The sequence below is a fragment of the Orussus abietinus genome, unplaced genomic scaffold, assembly GCF_000612105.2.
Source record: "Orussus abietinus isolate OABI.00-Male unplaced genomic scaffold, Oabi_2.0 scaffold242, whole genome shotgun sequence".
NCBI lineage: Eukaryota > Metazoa > Arthropoda > Insecta > Hymenoptera > Orussidae > Orussus > Orussus abietinus.
In genome coordinates, this window is record NW_019394394.1 from 40,784 (window position 1) to 57,477 (window position 16,694).

At 42.2% G+C, this 16,694-nt stretch overlaps 1 protein-coding gene across 2 annotated transcripts in view; it reads right to left on the reverse strand.

Annotated features, from left to right (window-relative positions):
- Positions 1-16,694, reverse strand: part of LOC105703079 (protein Wnt-7b) — a 94,180-nt gene that overhangs the window by 35,687 nt on the left and 41,799 nt on the right. The window contains exon 2 of one of the 2 annotated variants that reach the window (XM_012431171.2): positions 6,710-6,930. In XM_012431171.2, coding sequence (XP_012286594.1) covers positions 6,710-6,930 — 221 coding nt within the window. Of the gene's footprint in view, positions 1-6,709; positions 6,931-16,694 lie in introns of those variants that run through there. The other variant, XM_012431173.2, reaches the window with a different exon arrangement.

The following is a 16,694-nucleotide window of genomic DNA, read 5'->3' on the forward strand; positions in this document are numbered from 1 at the left end:
GTTTACCAATCAGGGCCGGGAATGCAGGAGGTGCGCAGGTAGGCCCAGGTAGACGCAGGTTGATCGAGGTAGATGCAAGTAGGTGTATCGGTACGAACGCCCAGTGTGGGCCAGTCCAGTTATATGAGACGGATAAGACGACGAGGAAGAAAAAGTCGCACCTCCGAGGCCGGGGGAGAAAAAAGGGGGTAGCACGAGGGGGCTGGGGGAGCCTTAAGCCGTGTTAAAATTGATAAGGTGCTACATTAACGCGGACGGCGACGTCGATGACGTTATCCGAGTCGGGACTGGGACGAGGACGAGGAAGGCTCGAAGGTCCTCATTGACAGCCCGCATCGCCTCTTGCTTCGACTCGCATGCCACCGATCGCTAATTTCCCGTTCCTAATCCTTCCGGTCCGTGCTCCTCCTTTTTTACACGTTTCAATATCGAATTTATCCTGGATATCATTGAGGCAACATTGTCGAACTTAGCTTGAGTTATTTCGAAGTTTATCTCTCGGTATTGAGAATCGATCATAATTGATCATTACTTTCCGATTTTTAAGGTGGAGGGAAACCCCTCTCAAATCAGTCGATTCGAATACGATACTTTTTATTTAAGGGTATCGGATCGAACCGTGTTAAACTTGACACATGACTCGTGAGTACCTGGGAATTATCCTGACACTTTCAAAATTTCGATTTTTTTATTAAAATTGTTTTACCTTGCCCAGACCAGAACCAAAATGACGTCGAGCTCTCATATTTCAATCGATGTACAAGTATTTAAGGCCCTGATATGAGAAACGAAGGTGTGAGGACAATTGTACAACAATTTAACGTGCTCCTCCTTTTTTACACGTTTCAGTATAGAATTTATCCTCGATATCATTAAGGCAACATTGTCAAGCTTAGCTTGAGTTATTTCGACGTTTATCTCTCGGTATTGGGAATTGAACATAGGTGATCGTTACTTTCCGATTTTTAAGGTGAAGTGAAACCTCTTTCAAATCAGTCAATTCGAATAAGACACTTTTTATTTAACACGTTCCGTGCCACGTGTACCACCGATAAAAATTTCTTTATAATCATTGTACGGAATCGACACATGGAATATGCCATTTAGTACCACAATCAATATAATTTGGCACAACTGTCAATATTCAAACGAACGTCGACAACGTAGGTATTTAGAAAAACCTTTTCTACCGACGTCGATTAAGTTCTTCGACATGTTTCACTTCACCTTAATCCATTCGGTCCGCCTTTCTTCCATACCGACTAAATATTCATTTTTGACATGAAATTTAATCATTACCAAAGTATCTTGCTCGATAATCCACGATAGCGTTGCTCGGTCGGATTAAACTGCGCCAGAATCCAATAATTTTTAATTCAACTTCTCGGGTTTAATTTATGAGTCACTTGAATTTTACGTTCCGCTGCTTGCGAACGTTCGATGCAAAGCAGGTCACGCTTCGGCTCGAGATTTTGTGCAGCATCCGACGTCCGGAATCCAAAATGTCGTTCTAAAAGCAACGTCAGTCGCATACGACGTTGCTCGAAATCCGACGCAACATTATGCTCGACAAGACAATCACCGATCGGCGTGGCATACATTAAACTAATCGGCAATCTACATCTGCGACCGTGGTAAAAACAACTGGATGTGACCTGGCCACGCGTTCTTTCGAAAATGGCATTAATTTTATCGAGATCATTCGATGAGATAATCGGTTATGACAGCGGATAATGATTACCCTTTCGCTTCGTCTTCGCGAGTCGAGGCCTCGGAATGCGTCGATCGACTTCCTGCGAACATTGACCAAATAATTCCACCAGGCGTTGGGAGATTAGGCAGAAAGGACCCAGCCAGGAATTCAATCGGCAGCGGATAATCAGCCCTCGGCGCCTTAATGGATCTCTTAATTGTAATAATTAATTTGGACGAGCCTGCCCACGCAACTTCCGAAACGCGAGAGAGCTCGTGCCGGGCCCGTTTTAATTTATGAAAATGTATTCGACGACGACGGCAAGGACGACACCGACGACGACGACGAGAGGCGCGTCCCGAGGCTCCGAAATTTTTGCAACCACCTCCGGAAATATTTCGCCACGACGATTCGCCACGTGGGCGGACCCGGCCCATGCCCCGATGCCAATAATCGAAATCAATTAATTCCGATACCTTCGGCCCCGCTCTCGCCGAGAGAGTACCTCATCCTTCCCGGTATCCCTCGATTTATGGGATATTTATTTATTCCCATTTGCATGGGGCCCTCCTGCATCTTTATTCGCGCGTTATTTAATAAATATATCCTCGAAGTGATTCCAACCCTCCCGCGATGGTCGAGGGCGCAAAGCTATTTCTTGATAAAAAAAATATCTGATTTGTGGGGAGTGATGTCAAGAAACTCATAGCATCGAGTGTTGCGATTAATTCTACCCGTTTTAAAACTGCCCGAATACGTGTGTAACAATGTCAATTCGATCGATTAAATATGCATTCAGCAATATAAATTTTGTTCAGTCACGTATTATAGTGCGTGACAACGGTTTTAAATAAACTGAGTGACTATTTTCATAATTCAGGAGATATATAAGACGTTCATTGAACCGGTCGAGTAGGGCACATGAAGTAGATTATCTTTTGTATTTGATATGATATTGTCTAAGAGTATTCCGCATCCTTCTGTGGCCTTCGGATTAACGCTGGCAGTTCTATTCGCGGATCATCTATTTATATCGCAAGATAACGATTAAAACAAGAAACTTGGGAGGGTTTCGTGACAAATACTCTTGATATACCTTACGCAATACTTACCTACCCTAAGGTCTGTCAGACGTAATTTAAAGTCTAAATGAATTGAGTAGTAATTAAAAACTCTCGCCTCGCCGAGCCGGAATTTCACGGATGAGTTAGGAATTAGCGGAAGCGTCGGAATGATCGACACTCGACAAAAGCAATATCGTCATAAATCTTAGTGGCTATCGTACCAGATCGACGTATCACCGACGTAGCGGTGCAATCGATACGGCTTTTCATCGGGCTCTGGTACGTTTAACGAAGCGTGTTAATTGAATGTTTAATTTCTGCCAACTCCTACGTGAACGAATTACAGGATACATAATGCGCCCGGGGTTTTCAGAGCACGGTGGAAATATCTCGAGTCGTATCGCCGCACTTAGCTTCGGCATGTCGAGAGACACCGTTAATTACACTAATTAAATTAGCGACCGAGTGCTTCTCGCTCGTAAGTGTTATTTATACTTTTTGCACATTAATTTCCGACCCGTCTATCTCTCTTCTGCATCCTAACCGCGGTAAGGACCTTCTTGAAGGACCTATTTAGGATGAATCCTCCGTTAAATGTCACAACCAATGATAACGTCGCTATATATCATATAGTATTGATCGTATCGGAAATGAATTTCAATCCTGTAAGTCTTGACAACCAATGATAACGTCGCTATATATCATATAATATTGATTGTATCGGAAATGAATTTCAATCCTGTGACGTTACTTTCGAGCAACGCGTTCTTCAAAAAGGAACAAAAGTGGCCGAATTCGTTGTTTCCAGAAAAGTCTCAGCTTAGGACAGGATTTGTTTAGTTTTCATAAAAGATGTGTATTCAAATTTTCCTGATGTTTCAATTAATCTATTAACGATTGATTCGTTGGCCAGAACGTCAGACTTCGGAGAGTTGAATAAACCTTCCGGTTGGGGTTTTGTCCCTTCTTTATCACGATATCGCGCGTACTTAGTACCGCCGTACTCTAAATAAAATTTTCCTGATGTTTCAATTAATCTATTAACAATTGATTCGTTGAACAGAATATTAGGCTTCGGAGAGTTGAATGAACCTTCCGGTTAAGGTCTTGCCCCTCCTTTATCACGATATCGCGCGTACTTAGCACCGCCGTAATCTAAACTAAATTTTCCTGATGTTTCAATTAATCTATTAACAATTGATTCGTTGGCCAGAACGTCAGACTTCGGAGAGTTGAATAAACCTTCCGGTTGGGGTCTTGTCCCTCCTTTATCACGATATCGCGCGTACTTAGTACCGCCGTACTCTCTTTCCGAATCTTTCCCTTTGTTTCTCTTTCTTGTCTCGGGTTACTCGCCGATAAATTTCGGGACGTCGCCGGGTGAAACATGTACGCACTTTTCGAGTGCAATTGCAGGGACCGAGGGATCTGAGAAAGGACGAAAGAAGCGGACCAGGTGACTGAATAGCCCGTTTCTTGGGGACGTGGGCGGAAGTAACGGGTGCCTCCCGAGGAAAGAATTGACGACTACCAAACTAACGGGTGTCAGGGGACGAGATTCATCCCTTCGAGACATCGAAAGAGTCTAATTTATCTCCCCGAGGTTTTACTTCTTTTATAGAAAGATTCGTCCGCAGTACGTACACCGGTGGAGACTAAAGATATAGGTATCTCTAATGTAAATAAATGTATTCCTCGCAACAAAGTATCTCCGAGACATTTCCCATTAATTAAGTTGACCAAATCACTTAGGTTCCCGCAATTTAAAACCTTTCCTCGTTTCTATTCCTACCACAAAGAGCCTTAATCCTCCTTTAATCATGAGAAATCGCCCGCGAGTCGGGTGGACCTGTTTTATCACTGCACTCCGCCAAACAAGGTTTTCAATGCCAACTTGACAAATATGTGTGTTTAGCAATATTTATGCGAGGCAGCTTACGTCGGCTCGTGCACACAGTCCGAGGATTATCTTCTCCCTGAGGAGAAGCTACCGTTTTGCCATTAATCTGCCCCTCATTCGTTTCCGTCTGCTTTCAATTTACTCTTTTATTAAGGCTCGCTTTTGTGCAATCTCATAAAACAATGTCGAGTACTTAACGAAACATCCTATACCTACTAACTACTAGCAGGGATCAAGGGTTTCCAAAATCGTATTTCCTCGTTTGAAACTTATGCCGGGCTAAGAAGTGACAGTTGGGAACGAGACATCGGCACCGGTAGCGTCTATCGCAATAAATACAAATGAATAGCGGGAAGAGGAAAAGAACGGTGGTGGAATGGAACGGCAATATGGAAGAAAAATTAAACGATAACGGCTCATCGATAAGGTCGACGAGTGAAAAATGAGTAGTCATCCGTAGGATCCAGGACCCCGATCGCGGCTTGCGCCATTAACCCTTTGGCTACTAAGAGGCCGACGTTTGGTCCAATATTGCCTGCACGGTCAGACGAATTTCGCCCATATGTCGAAATGGCTCCGTGTTCAAGGGGTTAAAAGGATCAAGAGTCGCTCGAACTCGACCGGAAACGCTCATTCTGATTCACGAGGCGTCGATAATGCTCGAGGAAGTTCGCGAGAGATTCGCTCTAGCGATAATCGATTCCCAGCTCGCAGATGATGAATCCACGGAACGTTTCACTTAATATGAACCCGTGAACCGGGCTAATGAACGTCCTTTCCAAACGAGCGGCGGCCTCCTCCAGTTAACGTTTGAACAAATCCGCGTACCCTGGCGATAACGCGAGCCGACATTCGCACAACGATGCGCTTCGATAATCGGTCAATAACCAAATCGAATCTCGACCGAATGGAAACGTCGCGGTGATCCATCCGCACGCGATCAAGATCAATTAACGGATCCATTCGATTTGCGTGCCGGTGCTTCGACCGCCGTTGAAGCGTGTACATCTGTTTTATTGTCGATACCTTTTTCGATGAAAAATGTGTCGAATAATATAAATGGGGTAGTAGAGAGACTGAAAACGTTATGGTGAACATTTTTCCCCGAAGGCAGATCAATAGAGATGTATATGTATACTCGCAATATTGTTACAAACACGAAGTAGCATAAGAAGATGCAACACCGTGTATCGAAGTTGGTCCTACTTTTGGGGATCCAGTATTTCGGATTTTCGTTGACTTATTCAGGGAAACTTTGCAATTAAAATTTATCTGCTAGCGTGTCTGCTAGTCTTAATCATATTAACAACATCATATTCTCTATAATATACGCGAATTATCGTTACACGTTGCATACCTTAACGTGATATGAAAGGCGCTGAGAAATTTAATCCATGTCAATAAAACAATTACGACACTCTTCCCATAACATATTCTTACGACAGTTTCAATACAGCACAACTTAATAAACCTGTTGTAACAACCCTCTTATAACACCGAACTTTGAGAAAACGTTTTCGATGCAACACAACGAATTAACCGCGTTATAAGAGGGTTGAGGGTATAACTGTTCACCAGCGATAACAATTCCAGATGATAAAATCATTAAACTGTTCATTCTACTGGACATCCGATAAGCAAGTACACGTAGAAAAAGATTTGATTCATTGAACAAAATCGTTTGGTTGATTACATTTGGTTATTACCAGGAAACGTTTCGGTTCAGTGAACCGAATTTCAGTTCACTTGACCAAACTCGTTTGCTTGAATCAACTGAAATGTATTGGCTACATCGTTTCGTTCATTTCAAAAAATATCTAAATCAATGAGCCAAATATCTGGTTAAAATGTACGAGATTACTGAAGATTTGGTACGATCTGCCACAATACTTGATGTAATCAACCAAAAGTTATTGACCAAAGGATATTGTCAGATCAAGCAAATATTTTGTCCCTGTAATGGTCCATCCATATTTTCTCTTTGGACCAAAAATAGTATCGATTCGACCAAATCTTTTTCGATCTGCGGAAGTAGGCAGCGGCACAGCTTACCTACTACGACCACGTGGCCGAAGACCTGATCGTTGGCCACGTGCGAGCAATTCCAGCGATGGTGCCGGAACTGATAGCGGCACTCGCGAAGACCCAGCTCAGCTCCTTCGCCCACGGCAGGCATCGCGTGGGGTGACTTCCGGCACTGTTCTCTCTGGCTCTTCGCCAACCCGGGGATGCGACCGCAGACCGCTGCACCGACCACCACAGCTCCAACCACTCTGTCGACAAAGTCAAGTGTCACGTTACTTCGGAAGCCCTCGACAGTGTTAAAAATTACTTGCTGCGGGTATATAGGCTACTAAAATTAAATTCATTTATTTCAAATAGTTAACACATTCGCGACTGTCAAATTTTTTTCGTTTCAAATACTGAGTACCGGCGAAAATAATGAAATTCTGAAACTGGTTGCCGCAAACTTGTATCGTGTATCGTTATGGACGTGATTCACGTCAGCGGTCGCGAATGTGTTAAGGTTATATGAAAGTGTGATATATATGCATAACAAAAAGTCAAAATATTTATTAAACTTTTCTCCGAACTCGGTGCACCGAATTATCGGAAACTTTAACACGTGATTATGGAGGCCCTAAGGAATAACGCACTGTTCATGAAATTTCTATTTTCGAGAAACATTTTTTACTTATCTCGGGCAAGAACCGAAAAAACATTTCTTTCTTAGAAAAATAAAATTTCACGGGCAGCGCGTTCTTCCTTAGAGCCTCCATAATCACGCGTTAAAGTTTTAGATAATCTGGTGCACCCAGTTTGTAGTAAAATTTTATTAATACTTTGACTTCTTGATACATATATATCACACTTTCATATCACCTTAAGGTGAATTAATACACGTCGAGAAATTTGATCGACGCCCTTAAAGAAGATTCTTCTAAATACCTACATTGCCGACCTTCATATTTATATCGACAGCCGTGTCAAATTATATTGGGTATTGCACTAAATGGCATGCATCATATGTCGTTTCCGTACAATAATTATAAACAAATAAAAGTTGTATGGGAGGAGTCTTTTTTACCGACGTCGATCAAATTTCTCGACGGTTCACTTCATCTTAAGGACTTGGTCATTTCAAAATGATCCGCAGTAAATTTATTCAATTTGACGGAGTTTATATACCACGCGTTAGCTGATATCCGGTTTTAATCGTTCTTATTTTAGCAACATAAGTATATTCTTGCGGTTCTTCGTTTGGGAGGTTACAGTTGGGCAGGTGTACGATCGAGAAGCTGTCGCTCACAGGAACGGCTCCTGGACCAGTTTCGTACGTAGCCCGTGACCATTAATGCACGCTGCGAATCACGGGGAATTTCTTCTCGTGCCGCATTTTCGCGTAATGCCGGCGACAACGCCTTCGACGTTATCGAGTACACCGGTGCACGCGCAACTACCGTGATTTCACGCTCGATTTTAAGCATTACCGGTACCCACACGTTTCGAAACCTTACACACGGAGGGATAGAATTTAATGAAAGCAAAAACATTTCGTTTAAGAAGACACAATTATAGATATATTTATTTTAATAAAAAAAACCGTTCTTCACGGGTGAAAATCAAAGTCTTTCATATCGTTCATACAATATGAAAAATAATCTAAAAATGGAGAGTCAACATCGTTTAATAAAGACTTTAGCGTTGCTAAATTTTATTGCAATGAAACTCATAAGTGCATCGCGTAATGAGAAAAATGTTTAAAAGCCGATCCTTAATTAAAAGTGTTCCTCGAGCCAAATCATTATTGCTATAACTCGGGTTATGAGTATTTTCATTATGATGGGACGAAAAACATTTGAATTGAGTGTAAACCGTAAACTACCGCAACTATTGCGGTAGTTTACTATACATCTATTCTTCATCTTAAATTTTCCCCTATTTAATTGTACAAGGTGACTATGCGACTTTCGCCGCTAAACTGAAGTAAACGTACCATAAAAGTGCCCGTTCTATTTCGGTCAATCTCTTGGATCGGTACCGAAGGGATTTAATAACTTCCGTATTTCCGATAGCATAACTTATACATCCAATCCAATGCTATCCTCGGATATGTCTATCTCATCTACATCGATTTTATCTTGACTTTCGAAATCGGTTTCTTGGGTGAGATTCGACAAAACGACGTGGACGACATAGCGGGCAGTCGCGCGAGGGGTGGATCGCGGTGAGGAGTCGAATGGGAGTCGGCCCGTGAGAGGGAAAAAGTAGGGTTATGTAGGCCGCGGTGCGCGCCTGCGTAGTGCGCGCCAGGCGGGCGCACGCATGCGCGCTCGCACCTGGGAGGGGAGCTTGAATTTCTGAGAAGCATGAAATTACGACGATTACGCCGCGTCCCGGGGCGAGTTATTTGCATTGGAATGCAACGCAGCTCGGTGGCCGAAACTGACCACGTGAGATTATCTACTGGGTGTCCTGAGAAGACCTCCGGGTTATTCCGCGTTCACGAAATTCCAAGTCTCGGCCTCGTTCTTCAGAACCTACCGTGAGAATACGCGTGGAGCGGATCGGTCGAGAATCGCTGATACATGCGAACGACTCCAAGTTATTCATATTTCCTTAGATCTCTTCTTGACTACATCCGCTACATTGGAAGTTTCGTCCCAGACGTACCGACATAACTAGCAATATAGCCAGTTTCATCCAAATTGATGTAAGAATTAACGAGGGTAATTATGTTTTTTAACTACCGATCTCGATTACTACTTTCGTAACGAAGTTAAGATACTTCACGAGTCGAACTAATTCTTTAATCCTTAGTGGTAATTAGATTGATCATCGCTATGGAATTAATCTTAAAGCTTTAGAGCAGCTTAGAATTCGTATACAAAATGGATGAGAATATTACAACAATTGAAATATATTTCCTCGGTCAGGAGGATAGACGATGAAAGATTTGACAAGGCTCGACAACTTAATGCTCCCTGAAATGGCGAGCAACGCTCGGACTACTTGATGAGGATCAATTTATTCGACGCTCGTGGACACGCCGGTGGGGATCGAATTACCCGATATCATCTAACAGCAATTTATTGACGTTTAAATAGTCCTATGACAGCGATCGTCCATTATCTGCCCTACCGTGGCGTTCGCAACGCACGTTGTCGCCTTGTTTTGATCGACGACAATGTCGCATGCCACTTGATCTAGCGAGGAACGATTAGAACAAATCAGTTCGAAATATCAACGAAAGGTTGTTATCCTTTTTTTAAATAAAAACGTTTCAGGTCTGTTAAATTATCTTGGATAGCATTGACGCGTCCACACATCCCATGCGCGTTCGCTTGTTCCGTTCAAGTGCACATACAGTTACCCTTAATACGAGTCACCTGCACGCATCTCACCTGAGTTGCTTATTTCTTATTTGACAAGAAACATAAAATTCTCTGTCTTTTGTTACGCTTCCTTCGAATGTCCTCCATACAGTGTCTAAAATGCTTTGTTTTATTTTCAGCATCCTATTGTTTCGAGTTCGGTAAAGCTTCGAAGATAAAACTGCGCACACTTGACCCGAATGACACTAGGTTTGTTCGTTTTGCCTACACTTTCTACACTTTTACGAAAAGTGTACACTTTGGCGTTCGTTTTGACGGAAGTGACGCAGCGTCGTTGTTTGTTTTGCGAGCGCATCTACACCGAGTGTACACTTTCTCTACACTTTCTACCCTCGATCCCGAGCGAGTGAAAGAAGTGTAGTCCGCGAATTTGGCGGCAAATTTGAAAATTGAAAAGACCAACAAACAGGATAATGCAAAAATTATGCTAACACCTCAACGTAATGTAAATAGAAGTAATTATTAATGCATCTTCTTCATATATGGAACGATTTAGCGTTTTAGTTTTGTCCATAATGCTTGACAAAATTTACAATAATTATGTATTACTACGTAACCGCGGTTGGAATGAACTAAACTATAATTTTTCACTCTGTAGTTAAATTGTTTTTCATTCCACTGCAATAATATTCTACCCTTATTGATCCTCAAGACCTGAAATTCGTGAAAGGAATTTTCATCTTCTACAATTACAAGGTAATGGAACGAATCGTAGAATTTGAAGAAAACGAAGACAGCTCGAGAAGGAAGGCTGGAAAAAGCATTACATTTTCATATTCATCATCGTCCGACACAGATAACCTCAAAATCGCGTACCTCTCTACTAAATCGGTCATCTTGGACTTTCGTCAGGTTTCTGGCGTTCGGGACGTCGGCGAAAGTGTATCTACCCTTCTGCACTTTTCAAGAAAAGTGTAGTACCCTCGTTACACTCGAGGGTAGAAAGTGCAGACAACGCGAACAAACCTTCTATCGTTCCCCAGGACCTATCGTGGGAATATCTACAAACAATTGCGTACTCGATATCGCTCTACATAAGAGCGTTCATCCATTATCAGCGCCTCCCGACGCGCGATATCGGTTCGACCCTATCGCCCTTACCCTGATCCTTATCAGCGGGGAAGGAGACCGCGGCGTTGGGTGGTGCCGGGTCGTAGGAGTGCGGGTAATTGCTACCGATCGTTCGACGTCCCCGCAACTCCAGCCGATCGTAATTCAATAGCGGCTCCTCTCAAGGACACTTCGGAAGCGAAACGGGCCCCTCAGAAGGCGCGAGGGCATCTAACGCGCACCGGCTACGCCTTTAAATTCACTTTAATTATACGTCCGAGCGACGGTCACTCGTTAGTTCAATTAGACACGCTTAGCTAAACTGGCAATATGGCGCCCGAGAGGAGCACCCGAGGACGCCGGTAATTACTCATTTTCTGTACTTACTCTCGCCGAGTTTTGCACCACCGACGGTTGCCTCGAAAATAAGCTCGCTTGGCTTTTTTCAACCCCTTGAGATAATTGCGCGGTAACGTAATTGCGCAAAATACGGAAAAGGAAACAGAGAGAGATTTTCCTTGAAAATCGTTTATCGTTCCGACCACTGTCAAATTTATAAACGAAGAAGAATGAAGTATCGGCTCGATGTGGTTGCTTGCAAATGAAAAGTGCTAATTGCATAAATTAGACGAATTTAAAGATAACGCTTGTACCTCGTTCATGCCATCGCAGTCCTGGTCTCGGATAAATAAGACAAATCGTTCAAAGATGAATTTTCACGAGTGTCGGGACCTTCCTTAGGGCCTCCATAGTTACCTGGTAAAATGTTCAAAGATACCATATTTATTTGGTAAAATTGACTATATTTAAATTTTACCATGTTTATTTAGTAAAATTTTAAACGAATCGGTAAATTCCGTTCAGAGAAATGTTTCATAGACGATTGACTCCCCAGATGGCTCTTTCACATCACCTTAATCATGCTTATGGAACACTAGGTGATCCATAAAACCACTATACGATAAGTGGTTATCGAGAAAATGTTTCACTTGTTTTTTCACGCTCGTTATCAATCTTCTCATAGTCCATTATTAACGAATAGATAGAAATATGACTTCCTCGTGACATTGTGCTTATCCAGAACCGATTGATCCATCGAGCCACGAGAGATAGTTTTCGCCGCGACGTTCTGCAATGTCCGACGTCGCGGTCTATTGCCCTAATGCGTGCGCGTTGGCCACTTTATTCATGCATCGTACGATGCGTAATTACGCACATAAAGGCGCACGCGGCGCACAATTTCCCTCTCTGTCTCCCTCGCTCGCTCGGTCTTTCTTCCCCTCGGTGGAGTTTCAAGACACGGCCGTGCGTTCTAGGCGGTAGTTTTAAATTCTAAACGACCGAACCTTAATATCGTCGAAGCGCCGCGCCCTACACCGCGGCCCGATCGCGTTAGAACAACGGATTTATGCGTGTGCACGCAGAAGCAATGCGTACGCGGCCATTAGTGCGTAATGTATAAGATTACAGCGCCGATCGTACCGCGATCCCTAATGGCGCTCCATTTGCAACGGGGCACTTCACCACCTCAGAGGCCACCGTCGTTGATCGAATTGCTGTCATGACCTCGACTTGCAGCGATAAATATATTACTTTGATCCTTTCATAAGTTATGAAGAACCTGATAAGAGTGACTTTTTTCTCTAGATATTAAGTGAGTCGTTTAGCAAATCGCTATCGAGAGTTTGGGTTGTAGCAATATCTACGTGCGCTGTTAAAGCTTTCACAGATACCTCGAATAAAAGTTAATTTAATTTTCATGCAAATGCATGCATAATCTTGTACGTAACTCCAAACAGACTTTTTAAAAATTGTAAAATTGAAAATAACTCCCGATCGGCAATATCGTCCCACCACATAATTGGGTAATTCGTCTCGGTACAATTAATCCAAGTGCCTTTATTAAGTCAAAACTTTAATGATCTAAATACTTACCCGTCGATAAAAATGACTCTTTAGAAATGGCATCAAGAAGAAAGATGGAGCATGGCCATCCAAAGATATGAGATAAGCCGTTAAAGTGTAAAATATGGTTAAATGAAAAATGCGCTAATGTAAAATCTACTAAATTCTATGTATTCATTTTTTCTTGTTGTAGAATGTAATTTATATAATTATTTATCTTTTTCAGATTTTACTTATATCTTCAAAGTTTTGCTCCGATTTCGTTTTTCATGCGTTGGACAAATTATCCGAATATATTATAGTAGAAGAGGACGATTTACCCACCTGGTGGGACAATTTACGAGGTGCGCCGTTTAATATGTTCACGCCGGGGAAATTTTGAATCAGTGATTTTGCCATTTGATGGGTACCACCGGTGGTACATCCCGTCGCGAATGTGTTAAGTCGTACCGTAGTAAGGGATATTTTATTTGAACGTCTACCGTATTAAACGATATATATGTACTTTTATGTGTGTACATTGCATGCAGAATTTCACAGACAAATGACATATAAATTCGTTAACTATTGTAAAATACCCTGCCAAAAACATTTCTATTGGCATTTTTCTAAACCCGGTACAATTTACCCAATTTCACTCTACGTTGTCCGAGAGAAACCACCACAGTGTCATTTCGTAACTAAAGGGTTTAATTTTGCCAGAAATTGAGGAAATTTTTCATCAAGTCACACATTTTTACCACAACGTGGTACTACTTTATTTTTCAATACTTAGGATAAGATAGATGCATTCATGTCAACATTTCAGACAAACGTTTCATTAAAGATTGGAAGATAATACTGTGGGAGATAATAAAAGACTTGTACTTCAGTCCCATTTATATCGATCTTCGAGCAAAATCAATAATCAGTCCTCGATTTTCCTTTTTCGCCCCCTTGTTGAGTCTTTTCAGACTTCTCTCGTGCAAGAGCCGGCACGGCGTTTCCTCGGGGTTTCAAATGAAAATTGCGATCCGTCGCACCTTACTGCGTGTTAAGCTCTCGAAAAAGAATGGGAATCTATGGAAATCATCGGCCGCTGCACCTGAGGATATTTTACATAATATCCTCTCGATGACTACTTCTAAAATCGCCTTTCCGTGGCGGTCGAGTCCTGTCCGGCGCCTCCGGTCTCGAGAGCTCCCTTCCAGCTTCGTTCCTTCTTTTCCTTTATTTTACCGTCGTCGTTTCTATCGCTTTACGCTGATTAAACTGGTTACTGGAAGATGGCGGAGTTGTTGCAAATAATTTGTCACCATCTCGCGGTATGTTAAGCAATCCAACTCGTGTATAATAACGCTCCACGTTATTCGGTTTGATACAAGGGCGATCGATCTCGCGTTCGACGAAATCCCTTTCATGGCGAACGTTTCCCGAAAATATGACAAGTAGATAGTCAATCGGACAATTACCGGTTACTCCACTCCGCTTCGAGTGCCCGCAAACTAAACACACGCGAAGGGAACGGACATTACTGCATTACTTCATTATTTCATTATTCCATTATCGGGCGCACTTGGTTACAAAAGATTGCCTTCCGTGAAGTAATTTAATATAAGTGCTTATTCGCGTTGCATTAACCCTTATTTCCTGAACTTATAAGGGAATTTTGAATTTACTCTTTAGATAGACTCATCAAAATCTTACTCGCAACTCTTCGGCATTAACACGTGAAATCGTCTAAGATTTTGGGGTAAGCGTGTTTGCTAGAAAAATAATCACTTCTCATATATACCGATTAATCGTTTCTTTATTACACTTCGTCAAAATGAATGCGATATTTCTAACCGAAAAGCAGTCCTTATATTACTTTTTTACGTAACAATGGTCCAGACGATTCCTTGAATTAACCTCGGGAGAGAATCAGAAACCGTGACGCCGGTAAGTGATTCTTGATAACTTGATAAGGGGCCAGTTAGCGAGTTACTCTCGAGCAAGTTACTGGTCTTGGACGAGGAAAGGTGCAAAAATCTCGAGTCCGCGTACATCGCCGAGAGGACTAATCCTTTCTTGGGATACTCGGGATATTAAGAGCCTGTGCTTACGCAGGATACGCATTCGTGGCATTAGGGGCGAGATAGTTCGAGGGCACGTACGTCCGAGTCGGCAGCTCGAACACGTATCTACGATCTTCTCGGGAAGTCGCGACTAGTTTGCCTCGAGCCTGGAAACGCGGGGAACGACTAAAGGCCCAGAAAATGGCCAGTAAATGAGGACATTTGTGCGGACCGAAGTACCGGTAATAACCGGCCGATTCGATCGCCATCGGGCGTACACGGCTCCGCACGGATTGCACGAGTGGTGCGTTCTTCCCTGGCCAGCCGGTCGGGAAAGTGCCCCGCCATTTCTTCTGGCGATTTCATGACACAAGAAGTTCCCCTTCGAAGGCACTTCCGCCGTGGCTGGAATAGCTTCGTTTTGCGCCCCGACTGCTTCGGGAAAAAGTCGCCCTCGATGAACTCATCCTCCTGATTTTCTCCTATTAGGGGCAATAAGAGTGCTCCGAGAGAGTAATTTCTAGCACAAAATCCCTTTTAAAGGATCTTCGATTTGTGGTACGAGCTCGAATTACTTGTAATAAACTATCCCAAGAATGTAGTTTAAAGCCAAGTGCAAGTCTTGCCTTATACATGTTACGGCATTAGATGTATCATATTGGTGTAAGATCACTTTCGTGATGGAGGTATTATATATCGTATTAAATGTTTGTTTTACCTTTAGTTTTACCTCTGATACTTGATTGTTGTTATTTGGTTTCATTGACTGGACCGTTGTTATCTTAATGTTCGGGGTAATTTCTTTGCATTTCCACTTTCTTTTTCCTATGACGACATTGCAAGCAAGTCATGCAGAAACTTTGGAATACTCGCGATAAGTGTGCAATTAAGTTGCCGGAGCTAATAAATTATTCGGTATCCTTCTGATCTTTAAAGCGATTTACCGATTCAACGTGGTACAACTCCTGTGCCATTTAACGTAAGCTACGGCATTACGCAATTACGTACTAATGCTAGCCAATTAAAAAATGATCAACAACTTCTATCGTATCTATTCGTCGTAATTATCAAATTCCTCGAGTACCTCGCATTTCTTCTGCGATATAAAAGATCAAATGTTTCGATTATTAGGGAGAGCGATGTTAAATATATCGAGACAATTGTAACAAAGGTTATACATTTCTTCTTTACACTTGGAAAGGTATACCGAGACAATGGAAGCTCTTCGTCTACCCTATGTACGTCTCATAGTAGTTTCATGTTTGTTAAACCAGATATTCCGTAGTTACCAGTAGATTTTGTAAAACGACGTAAATGATTTTTTGTATGAGTTCAATATTTTCGGTCTGTATTGCTAAAAGAGGTCCTCTTTATAATCGTTTAGTTATCTTTACAATCTTTTTCAGTAAAGTTACTTGAAACGGAAAATTGTAATGGGTACTCGCGTGCAAACGCTGCATTTGAACCATTTACACTTTTTTCAAGGGCAAAAATAAATATAAGTTAAGAAAACTTCATCTGCATAAGAAAATACTGGAAAGTGAGAGTTATTTGAAATTGAATAAACGTTTGACCGTTTTCATTAAAAACTCAGGGGAAAACTGAACAAACCAGTCCACTTCTTTATCGTTCTTACATATTTTCATATTT